General features: G+C 39.2%; 1 protein-coding gene across 2 annotated transcripts in view; it reads right to left on the bottom strand.

Moving 5' to 3' along the window:
• Positions 1-692: 692 nt before the first annotated feature.
• The window catches only part of YY1 (YY1 transcription factor), a 25,614-nt gene continuing 1,657 nt past the window's right edge, over positions 693-24,649 (bottom strand). The window contains exons 2-6 of one of the 2 annotated variants that reach the window (XM_010583939.1): positions 15,455-15,617; positions 5,694-5,754; positions 3,036-3,194; positions 2,499-2,569; positions 693-1,961 (exon numbers count right to left, since the gene is read on the bottom strand). In XM_010583939.1, the coding sequence (XP_010582241.1) occupies positions 1,823-1,961; positions 2,499-2,569; positions 3,036-3,194; positions 5,694-5,754; positions 15,455-15,617 (593 nt within the window). In that variant the 3' untranslated portion in view covers positions 693-1,822. The remainder of the gene's footprint in view (positions 1,962-2,498; positions 2,570-3,035; positions 3,195-5,693; positions 5,755-15,454; positions 15,618-24,649) is intronic. The other variant, XM_010583940.1, reaches the window with a different exon arrangement.

Here is a 24,649-nt window from a genome sequence, read left to right as displayed (position 1 = left end):
TATGTACGGATGAAAATTCCCTTGGTCTTAAGTGTAGTTTCATTATTACCCATGTTTTTTCCACTACCACCAAAACTGGACTCAAAAGTAAGTTTTGTGGTATTAGCAATGAAAAATTTGATGAACCTTGTAAGAACAGAATTCAGAAAAAGATTAACAACAGTTTTTACTATATTGAAATGTCACATCCCTCTAAAAAATAATACTTATGCATTTCTGTGCATATTCTTATGTTTATTAATCTGTCACATTTTACTATAGTATCTGCAAATTTCTTACTTTGAACACTTGAACAAATGAGTAGTAACCACTTTTAGTTAGACCATCAAAATTCCATGAAGTTCTCTGAGAACTCTGAGTTCCTGTTTTGAAGTAAAAGGTGTCCAACGAGGTTCCAAGAATTTTCACCATTATACTCAGTCAAACAAGTTAACCAAAAGAAAAAGACAATTTTCTTTTTTTCTGGTACGATCACTCAAACCCTACTGTTCCCCCGCTTTCTATTGTTATTGCATTTAAACCTCCAAGATTCCTTACCTTGACTAAACAAAGGTGCCCATTTAGTTATTTGCTGTACTGTTTTACCTAGTTGCTGTCCAGGCACACTGAAAACTCCACACTACACTGCCAGGTCTCCAAATCCACCATTCCAGTTATTGGAAGTCTAGGTCACTGAAAAAACAGAATTACAATCAGCAATTCTGTTTAGGTATACCACTTGACGTGGCATTATGTAATTTCATCACAAATCGTTGTAACTGAATGCAAAGTAAAGGAAACTTGAGTTTATTTAGCTTCCAATTTCTGGGAGGTCAAGAGGAACTAGGACTGCTCTGGACAACAAAAGAAAATAGACTGTGCTTACAGATCATTTTCTGCCATATTCTTTCTTTAGGACCACTGTTTTATTGTTGCCCTTTCTATTACATGGGATGTACATATTATCAGGTGTTAATAAAAGGTCAGTGCCTGTACAATACATTCTACAACTGAGCACCACTTTCCGTAACTGAACAGGCAAAGAAATTACACTGAACATCAGCATCTGGCAGTATTTCTCCAAAAAAAGTGACTAAAATGGGTTTAAATTGATTAACACTATTAAATCACATCTAATATTTGATACTACATGATTTCATTACAGCTATACGATACAATTATACAAAATGTGTTAACATCAAAGAATACAACCAAAATTAAGATAGCAAACAAAACCTATATAACTTTTTTTCTTTACAGGAAAATACTTTTGAAGTATGCATGTAACTGCCCATTCTTTTAAAGAAAATCTACCGCAAGCAAAGTTATCAACCTCCAGAAAAATCACACATAGCATTACTACGCATATCCCCAAAAAGTGTACAATATGCACACTTGGAAAATACAAAATTAAAAAAATCGTAAGCAACAGGTGAGCTTCATATTTATAAGAACGTGAAAAGAAGTCCAATTGTAGCACTGTTGTATAAAGAATTGTCTTTTTTGATGCAAGTTCATGAACTGACCCCTCCGGTTGAGGCCACTTTACAAAACACCGTGTTCTTGAAACGGGATTACAGAGCAAGGTAGAGCATCTTAGCAATGTCACCTTAAAGTTTTTTTTTGTGGGGTTTTTTTTTTGCTTTTTATTTACTACTTATCAAAACACGTCCTTTAGGTTTGCAGGGTTCTTTTTTTAAAATTCTTTCCTAGAAACAATATACAAAGGGGAGGCATATTTATTTCCAATTCATACTCCTGTAAGATGCTTTGAGTTCAAGAACTTTCTCCTCCAACTTTCACTGGTTGTTTTTGGCCTTAGCATGTGTTAAGATGTGAGATTTCAGGTTAGTTGATTGCGCAAACTTCTTATTGCAGCCATCAAATGGGCAAACATAGGGCCTGTCGCCAGTATGAATTCGCACGTGTGTGCGTAAATTGAAGTCCAGTGAAAAACGCTTTCCACATCCTTCAAACGTACACTGTTGAAAGGAAAAGACATACTCCATTAGTTAACAAAACAGTACTCATTTCAGTCATTGATTAGAACCATATTCCTCTTTAAATCACTAGACTGCACAAACATGAAGCTAGATGCTGAAGATTATTATAGGTGAAGCTGTGGGCATCACTTGTAAACTGCATTAAAAAATAAAATTAATACTTCACAGTGTTTTACCACAGCAGTGTACCTATTTTCGAATGCTTTCACTAAAACCACCTTCTCTGCATCTGAAACAGTATTTTGCTATGCTATAGTAGAAAACAGAAACAGTGTTTCACATCAGAATTTCCCCCTTTCAGTGACAATTGCAAAGATTTGCTCATTTTACCAGCTTTACTTTTAAGATGGGCTTGGAATACATGTTTAGCGGTAAATACTTATATTTACCACACAGCAGATCCAGTACACACATCTAAGTGAATGCCTAAGGACTGCAAATCAAGTTTCTGAAATAACTTATTTAACCATAAATAAATAAATAAAACAAAAACTAACATATCTTAACTATGAATACCTGTAAAGAAGATTTATAAGGAGTATCATATGAAGTAGGCAGGGGACCTCTGGTGGCAGAAGCTCATGTGACTTGATATGAATGGAAAGAGATTCAGTGACTACCATCATTTTGCTGAAAATTGATTAATACCCGCTACTGAAAATTAGCATCATGAGTCAACTGAGCAAACAGCTGCAAGTCTCAGTTGCCCACAAGTGCTAAGTTGGAAAGATGATGAGGAGAAAGAGACGTTTTCCTTAATCAGTAGTAACTGCAGACTTCGTTTTTAAAGTGGGTAACTTTACATCATATTTTGGAAGGTATGTCCCATGTACATACAATTTGCTAATTTCTAACAAAAGCCCAGGGAAATAGTTAAACGATAGCCTAATTAGCTTAAGGGCACTTCCCATTTTTAAGGTGATGGTTCAGTGCCTCGTCTGATTTTAGAAAAAACATAGTATACCCAAAATCATATGGAAGCTAGGTTACAGTTACAGTTTACACATTTTCACCAAATAAATTGTGGTACTTAAGCCTGGAAGTTAACAGTACCTGAAAGGGTTTCTCTCCGGTATGAACTAGCTGATGTCGCTTTAGTTTTGAGCTCTCCACAAAGGCCTTGCCACATTCTGCACATACGTGTACTCGAGGGCCATGAGTGTGCAGATGCTTCCTCATGGCAGAGTTGTCCCTGAACATCTTTGTGCAGCCCTTAAAAAGAACAGTGAAACTCAATTAGTAGATAAGCTAGTTCTGATAAAAAAGGTTTTATCTGCTAGAGTACAGGCATTTAAAAATGCTTTTATATCCTGAATACTTTCTTAAAAGTTGGCCCTGAAAAGGAGACCCCTTACATTTATTTTTAAAAAGCAATACCAAGAAAACTAATCATTTGAAAAGCTGACAAAAAACCCCCACAATCCCAAACAAAAAAACCCAAAACCCCTCTCTTCACTTAGTATTATTAACCATGTGCAGTCAAATGAATAATAGGACAGTCTCATGGAGAAGATGCAGCTCTGAAAGAAGCAAATGAATAAACCAAACAAAAGCACTTAACAGTTTCAGGGAAAAAAAAGAGACAAAACAAACAAAAGACAGAATGATAGTTCATGGATACCTATGGTATATACACTTCAATATGCTATATTCTGAGTACTACAGTACTACAATATGCAATATAGTCTCTAATATACCACAGATTATTCTCTAGTACCAATTTGTATGTGCACCACTCCATCTCCCAACATTCTGTCCTCTTCCTTCTCTGCCCTTCTCATTCCTGAGAAGAAATGGAGCAAGAGGGTTTCCAGCACATAACAGCTTACAGAAACTACCTTGTCCAAACTGGCAGCAGCAGATTGATCACTACCACCTTGAGATATAAAGAGATTGCCACTGCTTCTACAGTTTAAACCTGCAAAGTGATAGTGGGCAACTGAATAAGATAGAAGAATCTCTGAGTTAGTGCCAACTCAACCTAAAAGCAAAAGATACTCACATTAACTCAGGTACAGCCATTGGAAGTCTTAATCTGGGGTTCATGCTGCATCAACACAGAATTACTACTTTTGATTCCAGAGTACACTTAAGCCAGAAGTGACCGAGGGCTCTCTTTCCCTTATCTTTCTATACCTTTTTTTTCACCTTTTAGTGACAATCAATAGACATCTATCATATGTTTTATAAATGTCTTCCTCAAGGTTCAAAATCCCTCATAAAATCCTGTTAACAACCATAAATTCTATCTGTACTCCCAAATGATGCTGTTTAAACTTACATTAAACTAGTCTACCAACATCACTATATTATGAGCTATAAAATTCAACAACAGAACCTAAAGGAACATTAAACTGCTAATCTTAAATTCTGCAGGCTTCCTCTTTGGAAATTATTTTTTTCAAAACTAATAACCACATTTAGATATGCCTTATTTCTTAAAAAGGGGGGAAATGCCACTTTCAGGAAGAGTTCTCTCTTCAGGCACTAGAATTTCTTTGGCTAATTTAACAACTGTTGTGCCATCATCCATTGCACATAACAGAACTGGGTGGGGCAAAGCAACACCAAAATAAACACACTATCAATTTTTTTTGCATTTATTTCAAAGTCCCTGCTTGCCTCTGAGAGGAGCAGTTACATATTCTACAATATTTTTTCTTCTTTAAACTGAAGTAATAAATGAACAAAGCCTAGAAACACTAGAAGAGAGAAAATGGAAGGACAGAATATTCTTTTTTTTTCCCTTGTTCAGATGAAGTTGAAGCTATGAGAAAGTAAATCAAAGAAATGAAGGCAGCATTCCTCAGTATTATAAGGAGTAACTGTTCCTGTATCTCCACATACTATACTACACTACAATAAAAACATGACACTTGTAGAATGTGAAGAATTGGAAATCAATATAAGCACAAAGAGGAATCCAGCAAATTCCTTAGACTATGCCTGTCAGAAAGAAGCCTTCTATTCATGCTCTCTAATGTGTACTATTAGCTATCTGCCCTGATTATTTGCTAGGCTCACACTTATCTAGACCAGAAGTCAGCAAGATTGTATTTGTGTTTTTTTTGTTACAGACTAAGTCAGCTAACAGAAGCTCTACAAAAGCTGGATAATGCAGTAAAGCTAGATGCTACCAATCCAGGTGACTGGCAACATTTATTCAAGACAGAGGCCTCCCCACTCCCAGTGGGTCAGAATCACATCTCCAAGATGCCTCTCTCTCTTTTTCCAAGACAATGCACCTTCCAGCTCTGTGGAATGTAATTCAAAGTCTTCCAACAATGCTGACTTTGGCATCTGCACCATAAATTGCTGATTCCTGATCTAGACTCCAAATCTGTCATAGTTTCCAAGCAAGGATATATAGATCTTAGGAACGTACTTTGAACAGCTTTCAGAACATTCTTTCAAGTATGTATTCTTGGGTGGCAGGAAATCACAACAGTAAAACCAGCATGTTAGGGACTGTGCATCATGGTTACCAGAAGATTAGGGATGCACTAACCTTAAGACAAGGAATGGGAATAATATATTATTCAGTGAAAGGTTTTTAAGGAAGCCTCTAAAGAATAATAACTAAAATACAGTTTACTGAGCGTAGTCTATTAACAGTAAGATACTTTAGTTATTCATTCTCAAGAGAAAACATCAATACAAAATTCTGGTCTACAAATTACTACCTACTCAGAAGCTGAGCACTTCACTTACTTTGTGAGGACAAGCTATCGTTCGTGGAGCGTCATCTTCTTTAATTTTTCTTGGTTTCATTCTTAAAGATAAAAAACGAAAAAAATTAGTAGAAAAACATTAGTAGACAGCTCTTCTCCTGTAACTGCCTACATAATGCACACATTTATTCGATAAGTATTACGTGCATCAATAGTACTCAGTTTAATATTTTCAAAACCTTCATAATAACATTAACAGTATAATTTGGCATTTGGAAATTTCAGCTTTTCCAGAAGGACCTCTCAAATACAGAATAAGACATTTAATACTACCTTCCTAGTCCTTTGAGTATGTGGAAATAGAAGTTTTTTTCCTGACTTACACTAATTATAATTAGGATGTTTTGTCTGAAAACTCAATTTTTGTTGTGCCAGTACCCATGTGGCCTATTTATCTTCACTTCCTCTCTATCCCTGCACGAGGACATGAATGACAGAGTAGCCTCAATCATTTTCACCACACAAGACTTCAGAAGAAAACCCTACAGATGCAGGGAAGGCAGGCAAGTTGTAGAATCTACATAGACAATGTAGACATCCGTTAGAACAACAGAAACTGCAATTATTCTTACTTCAAGCTACTGTACACATGGATTCCACTCTTGGCAACTGACAAGCAATCATCTGTTTACTCATGGTCGCTGATAGGGATCTTCATCACTACATTATAGGCGCCATTAGTCTCCATTCACTACATAAGGAGCCCAGCAAACTATTACTTGCATGCGTTAGGTGTTTCAAATACAGTGAGACTCCCTGTAGAAAACAATGTTAGAACAGTCCTGCTGTAACAACCACCTGTCTGAATGTCAGAGAAGAGTCAGCTGTGTGGACACTATTCCAGGGAAGTGCACTGCACTTCTACCTACATTTATTTCTCAAACCTGTAGTGCTGCCTTCTAAAAAATAAAATAAAAAAAGGCTTATCTCCACCATAAGGTGGAGATAGGTACCTGTAAATAAATGCACCTCATACCACTGAAGATTCACTTAAATAAGTGATGAGATTTTGCGCATGCCAAAACCTTGCTGTAGAAGGGGAGCTAGTCTGTTTATGTGACTTCCTCAACAACTTTCCTGGTAATACAGAACTATCTTATACTGTATAACAAGATAGCTACGTATCATATCTGCAAGTTAAAAATGGAAGGTTTTCTGATGTACTCTCTAGTCTTAATTAAACAGAGATGAGTGGCTTGAATTTTAACAAAAGAATTAGAATTTCAGGATCACTATTCTTAACATTAAGAAGCAGAGGAATCTGTTGCTATCCAAGACAGTTTTAATCCCCGTGAGTTCAGTTCCTGGAAATAGATATGGAAGAACAGGGCTGGGGGAAGAGATTTCCAAGTAGTGCACACATGGTGTTTTGGGTTTTTTTTACATGCATTTTTAATAATTGATCTGAGACTGGCTAAACAGCAACTTCGAAACATTCAAAACAATTCCCAAGAACTGTAGGGAAATAAGCTAAAATTCTTCCAATTTGACTGCATAAGCGTTTGTTTCTTTGCAGGCAGGGTCCAGTCTTCTTTAGTACTGTCACATTCCTATGCGTATGGCTGAAATCTGCTGTTTCACCTGCCTCCTTCATGTGGACAGGTGAGAGAGGACAGCAACAGAAGGCCTTGTGAGGCTGAATTAAGGCAAGAGCAGTAAAAAACCTCTCAGAGAGGTCCTGAGGACTGGATCCAGGAAAATCTCCTTATAACTGCCAGTGGAGTCTTATGTGATGGAGAAGTCTCCTTTGACTCTGTGGGCTATCATTTGTCCCTTGAACAATCTGACTCCTCTCAGTATTGTAGACATAGCACAGTTCAAGTGATCGCATACGGACTAAAGCACTTGACAGTTAGCCACTTCACAGACACAACATTAAAACCCAAGGATTTAGAGGCTGCGTTTGTTCTTTTCTCTAAATGGACACTTAGGAAACTCCTTCTGGCTCAGCATCTCCAGACTACACTGAATATGTACAGTGCTAACTGAAGAACACTGCAGTCTCCTGCAGGGTTAAAAATACAGATGTGACAAAAAATATGGAAGCTGGAAAGTATCACATCCAACAATCTCCTCATTTACAGATACTAACAGCTCCTAGAGGACGGGTGTGGGGTATTTGTGTAGACAAAGCTCCTCTTGCACCATCGCCAGCAGCATACCTAAACTTTTCATCAATTTAAGGGCAGAAACATCCTGAACTCCATCTGTTCCTGTAGACCAGCCTCTTTATTATCTTAATCTTCCTGATAACTTTTCTTTTTTCAAGATTACAGACCAATTTAGATGACCTTATTGATTAGATTTAATTTATATAATCCAATTGGAATACAGAATGGTTGTGCTGTTTAGTTTACACAGCCTCTTTGAGTAAAGTATTAAATACCTAAATCCAAACAAGTTTTTGGGATTAACCACCTACACTCTCAGTGAGGTTCTGGACTGATAGTCCTACAGGTACTGAGGCTATAGGAAAACACACACACAAAAGCTTTCTCACAGTACCCCTACAGAAAGCATTCAACTAGCCTTTGCATGGGATTCTCCTTATTAGTCTCTACAATTTTTACAAAAGGAAAAGGCACAGAGATGAGTGACTGTTATGCCAAAATGGACACACAGAGAAGAATGCTCTGACAAGACGGGACATGAGAGAACATAGTGCCACGGTTTAATGCCATTAGAGATCAAACGCCCTTAGGGGACAAAGCTGGTGCCAAAAAACACCTCCTTTACTTCTAACTCTATCAACTTGTTACATGTTGGCTGTTTCATTCCCCCAGCAAAAAAAAAAAACACAGAGCAAAAAACTTCTAGGCCCAAGATCTCTGTCAGTGACATCATCAGAATGAGTAAAATCACTATTGTTCTGAAGTCTTAACTGACCACCTGTAAAGGGAGAGACTAGACACAAGAGATGTGGTAAATAGCTTTAGTGGGCAGCGCCTGCATTTTTTACACTTGGCATAAGATCCCACTGATCACTGTGTTAAATCCTATTTGTAACTCTTGTGTCTTGCCTCTGGTATTAAGTCAATCTTTAAGAAAGAAATGCTACAACAGTGTCATCTGTGACAGGCTGCTGAAGTAGAGTGAGAAGGTAAACATCCTGGCCAGTGTAGTCAGAAAACTTCTACATCAGTGTAGTCGGGAAGTTTGAGGAACTAATCACAGCTGAACTGGATGGTTAGACATGGGACAGACTGGAGCTTCGACATACACCGTACATTTTTCAGTTCAGTGTCTGAGCAGGCATGTAACATTATGAGTGTCCATTCTGGAATAAGCTGACTTTTTCATTTTCAAGCTTTGTTTCTAAAGTAAGGAGTTATCAGCCCAGCAGTATACTTGAACGTACAAACATTTAGTCCCTATTGACTACAAAATGACAATAAAGTTTAGCTAATAAAGGGGCAGATTTAAAATCTTTTCATTTCTCCTGGAAGTATGGAAAGTGGGCAACTTAAGCTTAAAATGAGGAAGACGACTGTGTAGAAGCACAGGGTTCACAGGCAACCAAGCTATTCAACAAAACAGAAGCAGATACTTCAACAGGAAGAGGTGGCAAACAGTGTCCAGGTTGTATCTCAGTGCCACAGGCAGCAAGAAGCTGCTGGGCCTTTCATACACTTGGATTGAAGGCATGAGGGCATGTACACCACAGGCACAGCTATAACAGATCATTTTGTCAAAAATGTCATGTTGCTCACAAGGCTGTGGAATCCATATAAACAATCACTCAAAGAAGAATTCAAAGACTTATATATTCAAATGTATTAGAAAAAAGATTTTGGTCTTACTTTAAAATTAACTTTCTGCAAAAGAAGACCAGACTAGAAACTGGGCTGTTGATCTTAAATTACACTGTTGAAGGTAGCTTTTGCTGGTGGTTATAGACTTTTGGCTCCCACCCAGTAGAGCATCTCTACAGCTCTGTCCAAGTTTTCTTAGCCTGAAACATTAACCAAAACCAGAACTCTAACACATACCACTATTTAAAACAACTACAGACACACACTTTAATACCTGGGTGGAACTTTTGCAACAGCTGCCTTTGCAGAAAGTCAATTTACATGACAAGACCAGAATTTTCATTTCTGCAGTGAGTTCATATGGGCCATGCCCAGTAGTAGCAACTGCAGACTAGCTAACTGTGAAAAACTAGCAAGTGTACCTTTTGGATCAAGGCAGTGGGACACTGTGATTAAAGTCCAAGTCTTTTAACTTGTATTGGGGGGTGGGGGCGTGGAAGGACGGAATGGGGGACAGCAGCAGGAAGGTGTGCAACCCAATAGCTTCACAGAATGAGGTCCATAAAAGCACACTCTCTTATCCATGCATAAAGATTGAGTGAAATCACAGGTATTAAACCACTCAGTACCTCAAAATAAAGCAACCAACTCTGTAACTGTGCAATATCAGAAAGTAACAGCTAACTACCTCCTTTCACCTACCCAGCTGAACTGAAAGAATGGTACCTTGAGAGAACCAATCCCCACCCCAAACTTCTGTCAATCTCCACAACCTGTTGTCTTGTAGATAGATCCAGTTTTAAAACTTAGCCACAGAAACAGTGTTAGGGCTAGGAATAAAGAAAATCCATAGGTCAAAAAACAAATAACAGTATAGAACTTCCCCTTTGTTCCATCATCTCACTTTTTTGCCTCTTAAATTTTTGTGCTCTCACATCCTTTCTTCTCCCTCTATACATAAATCTGACCTAAACAGCATCACTCTCTCTCAGACAACTCCTTCGACATATCCTAGAGGTCTCTGATGACCAGCAGTGGTATTCACCTGTGCTGATGACTGCATTGTTAAGAATAATTAGAAGAAGAGGAAATTAGTCTGTATCATCAGCATCACTGCCACTTCTGATCTGCTCCCTCACTCTGCCATTCCCCTTGTACTGCCCTGCTGAGGCAAACAACATGAGCGTCATGGCCCTATGCTACTGCAAGAATTCATTTGTGCTGAAGAACTCCTGAAACTGGCTAGACTGGCTTTTGGATAAATGGACAAAAGGGGAGTGGCACAAGGTGTCCTAGGAATCTATCTGCAACCAAAGAGCCCGCAGCCAGTGTCTTACCATGCTTTGGTCACAGTTAGGTAGAAAATGTCTTAAAAGGAAAAAGTTCTCTTCCACTCCAAGATTCTGGCAAAAATAATTACTAGTTTTGTCCCAGTTATGAAGAATATTACATGTGTAAACAGAAAGAGTGACCTTTGCAGTGTGGTACAGAGCAAGAGACTTCCCCTCCCCTAGAAGAACACTTTGTGTAAAGCAATTGTCAGTTTACTGCACTTTAAGCTTCTCTGTAACAAGAGCAAAACTAGTAGAAAAGCATACACCTTATAAAGAGGCCTAAATCATAAATCTAGGTGACTAGAATGCTTTGTCACTTTTAAGAAAGGTGTCCAATTTCAAACTCTTATGCAGTTTCCTCTTCTTTGTTTCCTGTCCATTTTGGAAAGTGGATAGAAAGGAAGGGCAGTCCTCACAGTGGCTCTCCTTCAGAAAAGGTACTAAGAACAGAAGATAAAGCCATGGAGAGTAAAGTTTTTACCACTAGGACCCATTACTGTGCCAATTTCCCAGCTATAGCATACCCCCCTCTTATTTCTTAGTTTTACTGATGTCTCTATTCTGCTTGCTTTAGCCAGTTCAGTCATGTATCTGTCTGGAGGGTAAGAGGGAGGGAGAAAGTATCAGGGATATCCTTTTTAGTGGCTTTGTTTGAGGGAGTTTGCCATATGCACCAACTAGAAATGTCTGCTACTTCCCCAAGCTTTTATTGCCAAGCAGTTATGACTCCTTCACAGCTAACTACAGAATTACTTGTAATCAATTTAGACTTGGATGAAACATTTTCTTTCACTTCAAGGGATTTCCAGTGTGCCAGTCAAAGGTATAAAAATCGGAACATGGTAATTTACTAGGTTTTATTTCTTTCTGAGCAGATCATTCACACCTAATATTTCACATTCCGATATGACTGCCTAAGAGAAATCCACAATTTTTTTTTATTTCATTTTTAAAGCATACTAGAGAAAATGCATGAGTCCTACAATAGAACCAAATAATTTGTAAAAGGTGATAAATTGCCTAACCAGGTATATTTTATGGTCATTTCTCTATGCGTTACTGAACACATCTTAATGTTCTGACACACCTTGTTTATTCACAGTGTTTTCAATAGTTTTAGAATGTATAAAGGCCTTTCCAGGAAAAAATATAAGAGTTCCCGTTAAAGGAACCGGATTCCTGCTACATGACTCAATGACAAATGCACTAAAAAAAGCAGCGAAAGACAATTGTATCACAAGAGACTGTAACTGCTCACGCTGCTAGTGCCACCTAGCTGCTGAGCAGCAGTGGTATCCGTTGCAGATACTGCAGTTTAAAAAAAACCAACAAAAAAACCCCCAAAAAACAATTAGAGGGCTGCAGAGCTACAGAGGACTTCCAAGCATCAAGTCCACTCCTGCCTTACCTCTCACTAACCAGACCGTGATCACAACTCCAAAACCTTGCCTGAAATCTGTTACCACTCAAATTCAAGCTTTGCCCGCTTAAACTTAACCTCAGAAGTTTGTTCCTAAGAATCAATGCAAATGCCTCAGTCAATTTACCCTTGATCAAAATAAGCTGCATGGTTATAAACAGTGAATCCAGCCTGGTTTTGAGTAGCTGATTCCTACAGATGTGTAGTGAGATTCTTCCAACTGCCTTAATGAAAACAAGGAAAGCAACCCAAAATAATTTGCTCTCAACTGCACAAAATACACTCAGCATGCAATTTTACTAGCCATTTCATGTCTCCTTAAATGTGGACTGTGCACAATTATTTTTCAAAGTCATCAAGATATGAATTTGTTACTCTAAACCTTACTCACAAGCACATGAAGCTACTTACTAAGTTTAAAAGTAACAATTTCAACTTTACATGCTGCTCAAAGTTTTCAGAATACAGCTACTGAGAATTTCAAAGTTCTGGATTGTAAAGCAACCAGCAATGCTTGAAACTTTCAGAGAGAACTTTACACTAAATAAACACATTCTTTTAGCACGAACAACTGTATTCCTAGGACCTCTAAACCCAATTCCAGTACATGTAAACCCAGTTTTTTCTTCCAGTTTGCCATGCAAGGTTTCTAGCGATATTGCACACACAGCAATCTAGATCAACAAGGCAAATGATCAGTATAAAAACAGGTTTATAGATATCAGTGCTTGAATTCATGTTATTAGCTAAAAGGAGTCCCTTCAATACGCTTCACTGCAAGAGGACCAAAACCTTAAAAACAATATTCAAATTCCAATACACCCATCTTCTTCAGCCTCAGCTATACACAATCATTTAAGATCTAACATAAAACTAACAGACTTTTCTTTTTTTTTTTTTTTTTAAGGTAACAGCACAAGTTTGACAGTCATCAATTCTGACCAAGAAATCGAAAAACCTTTCTTAAAAGATGCTTGAAGTTTTCACGTATCTACAATTAAGCTATCAGAACAATTCTTCATGGGTTTTGAGCAACTTGGGGATATTGCTGAAGGTCATGTCCCCCCCAAGCTGCTTACTCTACCAACATACATTTGTCTTATGACTGACGTAGATTACATTTTATCTGCTGTACAGAAATATATTAACAGAAAAGTGACTGTAGACATAGAACTCCATCTTTCCATCATCTGCTACAAATTCTAGCTCTAGAACTCCCTAGAACATTCTACCATGAATAAAAAAAAGTGGCAATTTTAAATTAGTGCCAGCTGCCACTAATTTCTCAACAGAAAACTTAACTAAAACCCAAAGATGCAGTACATTTTACAGTATTAAGAAATATAAAACAGATCCAATAGAAACAATCTGGTTATTTCAAGAAGCCCAAATCCTGGCAACCATTTCAAGTATTCAAACCAATCTGGAAAAAAATAATCAGTATTTGCATGGAGAATACCCTATGAGAAACTACTTAAACTTCCTAACAGAAGATAGCTATTCAATACTTAAATGTTTAATAGAACCGAAGGTTTCAGTATATTTTGAAATAACTGGGAATACCATTCTAAGCACATGATGAGCAGAAATGCGTAACATTTTAGAATTAGAACACAATGTACACTCAGAGTATCACTTAAACATGTCTTTCACAAAAAATTGTATTAACGTTTCAGCAGGTCTCAGAGGAACACATAACCACTTTGATCAACAATAGTAAAACAAGTAATCACAGTATCAATAGCTAGAACCACCCACCACTTTAGATAAAACCCTGTGTTCAGTTGTTTGTGATGTGTTTTTATACATTTTCAGATCAGATAGCCTGAAGCAGGGAGCAAGCCCTGCAAAACTATCTTACTAGGAGCCTTCAAAATCCATAGTTCTATGGCTCTACTGAAAATAATTGTGGGAAAAGGCTGTGCTGGCAATACTCGGGCACAAACACACTGCAGAGTAACAGAACAAGCTTGTAAAAAGCAGCAAGATCCAAGAGGTGAAACAAGAGCAGATGCACCCACTGGACACCAAGATCCACTTAACCAAGAAGCCAGACCAGAACTTGTCTCAACAGTCCCTGCCCTCTAGCAACTAGCTGAAAAACCCAGTGGTTAAAAAAAAAAAAAAAGCACGCACTTCTTCCTCTACTAGTTGACCCAGGAAGTAAGAGTAACAGCATCTGACCATCCACCTGCTCTAAGTTTCAGAATTGTGCAACAGAGCTCTGAAGAATAGCCAGCTGGTAACAAAATGAACATGAGCGTAGCTTCATACATACGTTTTGCTTTCAACATGCAAAAACTCCTACCAGCAGCTGCAGGAAGCTAACAGTTGTGCTCAATATTTGGACACACCAGCACGAACGCTGCCCATGCACTGACTGGAGGAGTACGCCTTTGGTCATTACAAGCAGACAAAGCAGGGGACCAAGTAAACGCTGCAAAGGCGACCCTAACATCACAGCTTCCCTGTGCCAAAGCAGACTTCTCCGGTGACCTCACGGTTGCCCTCTGGTGGCCACCGGCTGGCCTGAGCACTCGGTACCAGAGCCAGGGGCTCGGGGAGGGGAGGGGGAGGAGACACATGACACTTTCGGTACTCCGCCGTAGAACAGAGCTTCCCCCACTTCACCTCTATTTGAAAGTAAAAGTCACCTTGTAACTCAGGTCAATCTATTGATACGTAAACGAGGACAATTCTGATGCACTAGAGGAAATCCAAGCAGTAGTTACCAATTGTGAAACTGGAATTACCAGTGGCACTTGAAAGTGCAAGACACGTGACTCTAGTAAAAAGAAGTTTAAAACCTAGAGCTTCAGAAGCAGGTGAAAAAGAACAGTAGTGGCAAACTAAATGCTGTAGTCTAGCTTTCTTGTATTGAACAACCCGAATGCAGCATTCCACTTATCAGATCCTTTGGCGCTGAAGAATCTAAGGCTACTCACATGAAAGACACATTCTGTCCTGTTAAAAGATGCAGTCTATCAATGTATTTAGGTACTGTCTTACCCAACAGAACAAAGACCAGAAACCATTTAAGAAGTCACTGCTGAATATAAAACTGAGTTATTTTAACACAGCATCAGCTACTCTGCTCCAAGTCCCTTGTTTTAGAAGATGATTAAATGCAGTAATAAGCCAAACTAAAACTACTATTTATTTTGCCTAACAGTTTCATAATTAAACCAGTGAAAATAAAACCATTTTAGTTTTAAAATCCTTTCTTCCTACTTACCTAGCAAATTCAGCCAGTTGTTTGGGGTCTGAGAGGTCAATGCCAGGTATTCCACCAGGAGGAAGTTTCTTCCCTGTCATGTACTCTGAGTAATCTGGAGGAGAATTCTCTCCAATGATCTGCTCTTCCACCACTGTTTCATGGTCAATATCTTTTTTATCATCTGAAATACACAAAATACTGAATTCAATACATACTAAAGATCAAAACAACATGTAAGTTATTAGGCTGCATCTCAATACAAATTCACTACTGCTGCACACTTAAAAGAATACTTCCAGATTTCCACACTAATTGTATAGAGCAAAAAGACACCCATACAGTTACATCATGAAGAACACAGAAAGAACACAATGGGTGACAAAAAAAGCACAGAAGTTGCATATCTACTTAAACAAATAAGGAAACAAGTAGAACAATCCTATGAATGTTGGCTGCATTTGAAAGATAATGCTCTCTTCCTGAAACAATGCCTAAATATTTAATTCCCTTAAGCTCTCCAAGACTAACCTTCACCATACCCACTCTGGATCTCAACAGCAGTCGGTAAAAAAGCCAGGCCATCAGAGGAGGGGCAGATACTTACCCTAAGACGTTAAGACTACTGATCTTTACTTCAGTCTTCAGACTCCCTTGACCTCCAACAGAAGTGTCATGGAGGGACAAGAAATTTAAAAATAACTGCTAGTGGGCTTCAGCACTTGCCCATAAAATTAATGGTTTTCAACACTTGCAGACAGGACTGAAAGAAAGCAAAAACCTAAATAGCATGTCCCTCTCCCAAGGGGGCCTCTTCCTTCCATGTCAGAGGCCAGCATAAGCTCTTTCCCACTCTAGAACAGCAGATAGGGATCATTCAGAGCTTTGATCTGCACACCAGTTAAGATACTGCTATTTTATCTGCTCTAGAGCTCCTCCTATGCATTTGTGCTCAAGGACTGCACTGAAATCAGGTGGAAGACCTGCTGTTGCTGTCTACTCACATCCAGACCTTGGAACATGCCAAGACATAACGTTTTCTCTCTCCTCTTGCTATTTTACAACAGAAACCAGAGAATGGAAACATCCACTTATGCTCCTCACTGCAGTGCTCACACCAGCAGGAAGAAAGACACAGCACCTCTCCTGTTTTCCACCCTCAAATACACCTACGACAACAGATGTGTATATGGCTGTAACTACTCAGCTAAACGTTAATAAACTTGCCACCACACTACTTCTCCTACTCTGTGTATGGGGAGCAGATTCTGCAGATCACTTTATACACAAGAGGCTTTACAAAAACAACAGGAAGTTTTATTTTACAGGTAGTGTTTAAGGAATGGAAATACAAGGTGGTAGGACAGAAATAGTATTCCCCCAATTTAAAAAAAAAAAAAAAAAAGGAAAACATAAGGCACAAAACAAATGAAGCAACGTTTTTTTTCTTTTTTTTTCCTAAACAGAAACAAAGGAAATAACATTATTCATTACTCAGTAACTTTGGTTAGGAAGGAGAGGACAAGACATCTGCAAATAAAAGAAATGTACTAAGGACAAATTTCTATTCAATTTGTAATGCCTGCTTTTAATGTTTGCCACTGAGCTATTTCTAGAAATGTTACTGCTAGTTTGGGGTTTAATCTGATCTACCAGATCAAATAGCAGTTCATGTATATGTTCCATGGTGAAAGAGGAAAACAGACTCCAAAGCTGCAAAGACAAAAGTGTTAATAAGAAAATACTATCTGCAGCATTAAACTGGAAATAAACTACAAAATTTACTATTGAGACAATTTTTTTTATTCTAATCTAGTTTTCCACTCACCACAGTACCTTTCAGTCTTTACCAGTGCTTTAAAGAAAGCAACTAGATCTTCCTTAAGCAAGGATTATATGTTAAGTTTCACAGCACCTGCAGGAGTTACAAATTCGAGTCAATAAATCTCCGATGTGGCAACAATTTGTTCTTAAAAACAGAAGCTTGAGAAAAGATATTTTGCAATGCCTACACAGGCAGAAAAGACATCATGAAGCTCAGAAGAGCACAAAACTTCTGGAAAGCTAAAAGTGACACCTTCTCCATGCTGTAGACTAGAATGAGATCAGCTGCCTTCAATGTAGCGATTTCAACAGCTACCCAGAACTTCCACTTTGACTGTTTGATGACATTCATAACAGAAGTAAGTTTTCATTTCCTGTCTCAGATCAGATGCATGAGTCAACAGGGAAATTTTGTATACATTCCTTAAGATCATCTTTCCTTCCCTAGCATAAAGGCTCGCTATTATACAATGCTTTCTTGCCATTTGAGGGCCAAACTGAAAGAAAGTAAGCCTTCAGTGCCTTTACTTCCCAAAAGCCCACCAACAGAAATCAATTCCACAGCTATTCAATTCCACAGGCTACTGGAGTAAAACATGAAAAACTATGAACATGTTGCTTTGATACAGCAGAAAATAAGAGAAAGTATCGCTTAATATATTGGCAGTTATGTGAAAATAAAACGGAATCAAACCTTCCTATACCAAAAAAGATGTATCTCTACAGCAGCACAAACCTGCAGTTTAAAAAGCTAATTTAAACCAGAACAACAACATACAAAACAGTTACCTTAAAGTGTTATGTCAGGCTAACATCCTTCAAGATAGAATACCTGGTTCACACCAAAAGTCACATACTTTTTCAAAAGTAGAAGCAGACTTCAGTAGCTCTTTAGTATTCAGATCATCCTAGTTACAGACCTTCTATGACACTATTAACTCATTGGAAAAACAAAACAAAAACACCACACAAAATAACTCCCACACACTTCTTCGGAAGGTGTTTGGAAGAACTTTACCGATATTCTCTATGCCCAAATTTATCACAAGTTTATTTGGTATCCCCTACCAACCTCGACTAGACAGCTCAAAGTTTGGAGGCTAAAGTCCAAGCAAACTTATGTTAACCAGTATCCTCATTGCAAACAGGGCAAGTTGACTGCTTGACGTTTTCTGCCTTCAAGCAAGTCCTGATGCCCACTACATCCAAATTACTTCCCCCTTTTCCTCTCATGAAGCATCAGAGGATCAAACATACTGCATCCAAAGCAAAGCAAAACACAGAGACACAACCCTGAAATTCTAGTGACACCTCTGGAGAAGTACAGTACAAATAAGGCATAGTAACTCCATGCAGTTTATGCCCATGTCAAACTAACGTGATGCCACCCATACAAGCTAAATACGGGCAGAGCCATGGAGCCAGTCAGGAAATTAACTGCTATATGCTATCTAATCTGCCTTGGTTTGTCCTTTAAAACCACCTGAGAGTACAGCAGACTCAAATATAAGGCATTTTGCTTAAGCATGTATTCAGCACTATTCTTACAGATCTAATGCAGCTTTCTGTAAGGAACTTGGAACAGGATTTTAGTCCTGTCTTCTGAAAGGTATTGAAGATGTCAATGCAGGTCAATCAATTAATCACTTCATCTTCACAAAAACATGCACTACCAGTCACTGCAATAGCTATGTCCAGTATCTATCTTATAAAGCTGTAAAGTACTGATTTGTTAGAGATACCACAGATACCTCCCAACATCCTACTATGCCCAATTACATTAGGATAGATACTTAGTGTAAATTGGGTTGTTCTATGTACCTGTTTAGGACATGCCCAAACAAATCTCGATGTTCAGTGTCCTTCCATCTGCACTTCTCTCACGCCCTATATAGGGGCAATACACATCTTGAACTGGATTCACTTCTGCACTTCAAAGCAAGTATGTCAAACAAACTTTTTTTTACTAAGATCAGTGAAAGTTCAGCATTTTAGCCACCCATATCTTTTGACTACCACTTAAAACACATTTGTACTGGTTTTAAGAGTACCAAGCCCAAGTACCAACTGATGTAGGAAGAAGTCAGATTACTGGGATAAAACTAGTAACCGCAGATTCCAAGTACCAGATCAATGACAAATCATGGAAGAATCTGTTTCCCAAGACTTTATTGATTACCTTTTGCTCTTATTACCACAGTCTCTCTATCTCTGCAGCCCTTCTGTTGCACAGAAAATCCATCCACCTCTGAACCACATTATTGCATGCATTTCTAGAACAGTAGCTAGCTCCAGCTGACATCTTTGGAACTCCCAAGCTTTATAAAATGAACCCCTTAACTCTCAACCCAAGAGGCGTTGTCAGTATTTCTGCCTCAGTTATTCTTGATTTTAGCCGTTGTACTCCAATTCTAGATCCCTAATTCTCTAAACCACCCTCCTCCTCTATTACAGAGCAGGGAGAACACATTGTTATTCAAACAGTATTCCCCTGTGGAAAACAAGGAGTGCAAAAGGGAACTCAGAAGGTACACTTGGTAGCAAAGCAATGAGACCTAATCCTACAGCCTCCTCCCCAAGGTACCAAGTTAAAAGACATTCTGCTTACCAACTAAAAGGATGAACAACATCTAAGCTTAATTTTCTTTTTATGATCAGTTAAACATATTTGTCTTTAAGAACAGTTGAAATGCAATTACATGATAAAGGATGTATTCGCAACTGTGCAGTACACCAAGGCACTGTAGTAACAGCTTCGTTATTGCTACCACATTGCAATCTCCTCAGGCGAGTTAGTTCATTGGTCATGTTTGGAAGCAAAGAACCATAATTAGCTTGTTAAATAATACAGTTATTAAGCAGACACTTCTGAATGTTAAATTCCATTTTGCACAGTATGTAATTTTTTAACCTAATCAGCTGCTAGGTTACTTTCCCTCTGATGTGCCTTGCACACAGATGGAGAACAGGTTCTTCTTTCCCTGTGTCACCCATCTCTTTATTTCACACTGAGACACGAACTGACAAAAACACTGCATATATCAAAAGTCATCATCTGACTTCAACATTTGTGAGACACCGTGCCAAAGCGCTATGACCTTCTGAATCACCAGCATACAAGTGACGTTGACCTTTCAGGGAAGGATCCAATAGCAAGTTAGAGGATTCTAGTTTGAAGGTGGGCTAAGAGGCAACTTAACTGAGACATTCTAAGTGATGAACCACATTCATGTATTTGACTTTCAAAGCTGAAAAGATATTTAAAACAGCTGCAGGAAAATATCTACCTTATCCTCTAAGGTTCACTCGTAAAAACATCAGGGCAGACTCAATGCTTATGGATACCAAAACCCAATAATGTTGTCTTAATCAGAGTCAGAAATAGATTGTCATCTTAACATTTTAAAGGAACCAGACAATCACTTTCTGCCTCCATTATGAAAAATTTTCATGTAATAAGCTCTTTACCTGTCATCACAAAGAATTTTGGCCATCCTTGATACAGACCCACAACCGAACCTAATGACTCGTCTATCATTTATACTATGCAAGACAACTGGTGAGAAAGCAGGTGATTATTTTTCTCACCCCTGCAATCTGATAAAGTCAAATGAAAATGCTTCCTTTTTTTTTTTTCAGGCATTACAAGTTGTTTAAGAGGTTTTGAAGAACCTTCTAGAAACCCAACATGAACCCCTCAAGTTTCCAAATATGGATGCACAGCACAGGCTTCCTGGATTATCAAGAATCATTTCCAAACCATACACATAACTTCTGCATCTTTGTCTTTCCCATCAAGGAATAGGGTACTTGAGCAGTTTAACATCTGCAGGCAATGTTAAGTTTGGTTGTGCTATTTCAGCCCTAAGCTTGCAGACTATCTATGCTAGCAATAATAGTTAAAGCCAACACCTATTTCAGGTTTGAAAGCTTGACAGAGTAAGAAGTCAATACCTACAAGCAGATGTAGTTACAGCAATAGATTCCCCCCCCTCAAAATTAAGCTCCAGCTGCTTGAAATGCCAGCATTTGGCGGAGCCAACATTTCAGCACCCCCTTCCCAAATGCTCCTGCATCTAAGAATGATTTTTGCAAGCGCAATCTGACAAAGCGATTTCTAATGATCTTTCCCCTCCCCCACCACTACTGTGTACCCAACCTGGAGACAGTCACTGAAGAGGATGATTCAAGTTGAATCTAGCAAAGGCACAAATAAATTCCACTTCATAAAAACAAATTTTCCTAGTACAAATTGGGGTGTCTCACTTAGCCCCATTAACTATGTACAATTTTCTAAATCCATTATAACATACCCCAATGAAAATAATGAGGATGGGTATTAGACAGTATAGAGAAAACACACTAAAGGAACATTAATGTATCTACCATACACACCTCTTCAACCCTTTCAGAAAATAGAATGCCTTTGTTCAGTTCCTATTTTCACATGTGAAAAAAGACAAATAATTCCATTCTGAAGATCTGGAAAGCTAATCTGAACTAGAACAAAGCATTCCTGTTTCAAGCTCAACACTTTAATTAAAGTAATCATGGGTCACAAGTTTGATATCACCATAGATACCAAGGTGATAAGAGAAGTTATGGTAAGTATAAACCGTTGCCAACAACAGTACTGCAACTTCTAAGTAACCACGTAACAAGACAAGGATTGAGTAGTCCCCTTTAATCACACTCCTATGTATTTCACAGGTTATTTCTATACATTTCAAGAGGTGCCACCAGACACATTATGCTCATTTATGGACAAAGATTTATGATTGGCTAAATTTGGTACTACCCATGTACAAGCTAATATAGCAGCACTAGAAAACAGTAACAAGTTATTAATTCACATTGTCTTCCCACACTCTGGTGAGCAAAGTGCCCTTGTCCCCAATTCAAATACCCAAGAACAGCAATATAGGGCTCATTGTTTTATCTTGATGCATGGGCTTATTTACTATTCATCTTTTGATAAACTTTTTGCTAAGCATTTAAACCAAACAGTCAATTACATCAGTGTGCAAGCAAGTCTTTAATTATGTCAAAATACAGAGGCAAAACTACTATCCTTGTTCAAAATAAAGTATGCCTGATTCTGCAGGGAAACTTCAGTATAGCTACGCTTTTGCAAGCCAGTAGTTTGTTCTGGGTCTTTTTTTTTTTTCCCCCAGTTTTGCTTCTTTTGGAATTTTTCTGGCAACCATTCCCCCTCTAAAATTTCAGAGAACAGACAAACCTCAGCATTTGACCACTTCTATAACATTCAGTAAGCTGTGTAGGAGGCATAAAAGCCTATCCAATAGGCTCAGTAAAACTTCACAACACTCTTAACTGAGCAGGTTATTGCCAAAGGTTGTTTGAAGCTGGGGGGTGTATGCACACAAGGAGGGGAGGTCAAACTTGAATACTTTTCTTTCCCCTATGTATTTTGTGATTTGGCCTTTGGGGGGCTTTTTTGGCATTAGAAGTTAAGTCAGAATAGGTATTCTGCATCCTTCTGCATCATGGATATAACTGAGTTGAATGTAGCAATGCAATTCAGTCTCCAGTAAATTACAAGCGGGTATCATTCCCACTGAGCTTGCATGGTCATGCTCATAAAGAACAAAACCATGGAAATCAATAGGGCTACCCTGATGTAATAGTTGTGTACGTGGGAGGAGAATCAAGTGTATTGATTATACAAATGGTTCACTTCAGTCAAGTAATAATCAGCATGCAGAAGCTCTAAGGAAGCATCCTATCAGGCACTACGAATTTCAGAGTGCAAATGCATGCTAGAAATTGTCAATTGATCTCAGTGAGGTCCTGTATCCTGCCAGCTCATAAGTCATACATCCATTCGCATTCAGCTATCTTGGGTAGCTTCCACAAACCAGAAGACTGTATTAGTTTCTATTATCTTTTTTCTTTATTGGGCGGTCAATTCTAAGAAAAAAAACCCAGCAAGTGTAGTTATTCAGGTTTCATATAATGATAGACAGAAGCATACAGAACCCATTCTACTAAACAGTATTTGGGAAACTCTTAAATGAAAGTTCTTTTCTGTTCATCAAGAAGCAGGGAACACTGGGCTGTCAACCACTATATACAAGAATATACTTGCTAAGTAATCCCCTACATTTAAAAAGGGAGTAAAAATCAGAATCACCATGCTTTTTACCTCTTTAGACAAGTGAATTCAGCCATCCAATAATACACTTTTCCTTCAACATTGCCCTCTAACAACTACTGGTCATTCACAAGCATCACAGAGCAAACATTTTGGACTACATCAGAAGCATAAAGAGTTATCTCTATCTTACACGACTCTTGAAAAATTCAAAAGAGGACAAAAAAATATGACATGCAAAATAGACTACCAACCTGCTATTCAAATTCATTTAAAATACGCTACATGAACTGATACTATTTGACCGCTTTTTTCACATTTACATAACTTTAGCACAGACCTTTGACTACAGAGCCTAGCTGCCAGCAATACATTTTCTGTAAAACAAACAAACAAAAAAAACCAAAAACACCCCCAAAAACCCAATTAGCCACTAGTAATACTTTTCTGCTGACTAAAAGGACTCTTTCCCCCCCATATTTTAAAGGAAGGGATCAGAAAATCGTGGCAGGTAAAAGAAGCGAGCAGGGCAGGCGCGTGTCAGGCTTATTCCAAGCCCCACAGATACTGAACACCTTCACAAGATTTTATTCCCTTTAAGAGACACTCCCACAAAAAAAACCAACTCCTCCAAAAAACACAGGCAACCTCACACAAGACGGACTCCCTGCGCCTATGTAAAAAGCCTATTTAAAGCTTTAGACCTCGCCGAGGAAAAAACTGAACGGTCTCCGAGCATCAACCAGAAATTGCTGCTTTTCTCCCCGCGGCTCCCAGGGACGGGGGTCTGCCTCCGGAGCGCGGAGCCGCCCCTCCCGGCTGTCAGCCCCTGGCTCCTGACAAGGGGATTTCTGAAGGGCCGGTTGTTCGCGGCCGCCCCCTCCGAAGCCAGCGAGCGGCGCGGGCGGCCCCCGCGGGGGCTAAGAGGTGCTTCCCCCTCGCCGGCACCGCTGCCTTCGGCCGGGGAGGCCCCACCCACACCCCGCCCGGCTACCGCAGCGGCCCGGCGGGCCGGTACCGGGCGGCCCCCAGGCCCACCCCCGCCGGGCGAGCAGTAAAACGGTATTTCGGGCAGATCGCCGTCCCCGGGCCGGGGAAAGCCGGCGGGGCGGGCGGCGCTGGGGCGGGCGGTTCTCCCCCTCCCCCCCCCCCCCCCACATAACGGTCACGGCCCGCAGCAGACGCCTCATCCGGGGCCGCCGCCCGCGCTCGGCATTAAAATGCGGCCCAATGGGGCCGCGGGTGCGCGGCGGCGGCAGCGCGGGGCGGGAGGGAGA

Source organism: Haliaeetus leucocephalus, unplaced genomic scaffold, assembly GCF_000737465.1.
Source record: "Haliaeetus leucocephalus isolate CR32 unplaced genomic scaffold, Haliaeetus_leucocephalus-4.0 Scaffold932, whole genome shotgun sequence".
NCBI lineage: Eukaryota > Metazoa > Chordata > Aves > Accipitriformes > Accipitridae > Haliaeetus > Haliaeetus leucocephalus.
The sequence above is the reverse complement of the archived record's forward strand: the minus strand, read 5'-3'. Positions and strand labels throughout refer to the sequence as shown.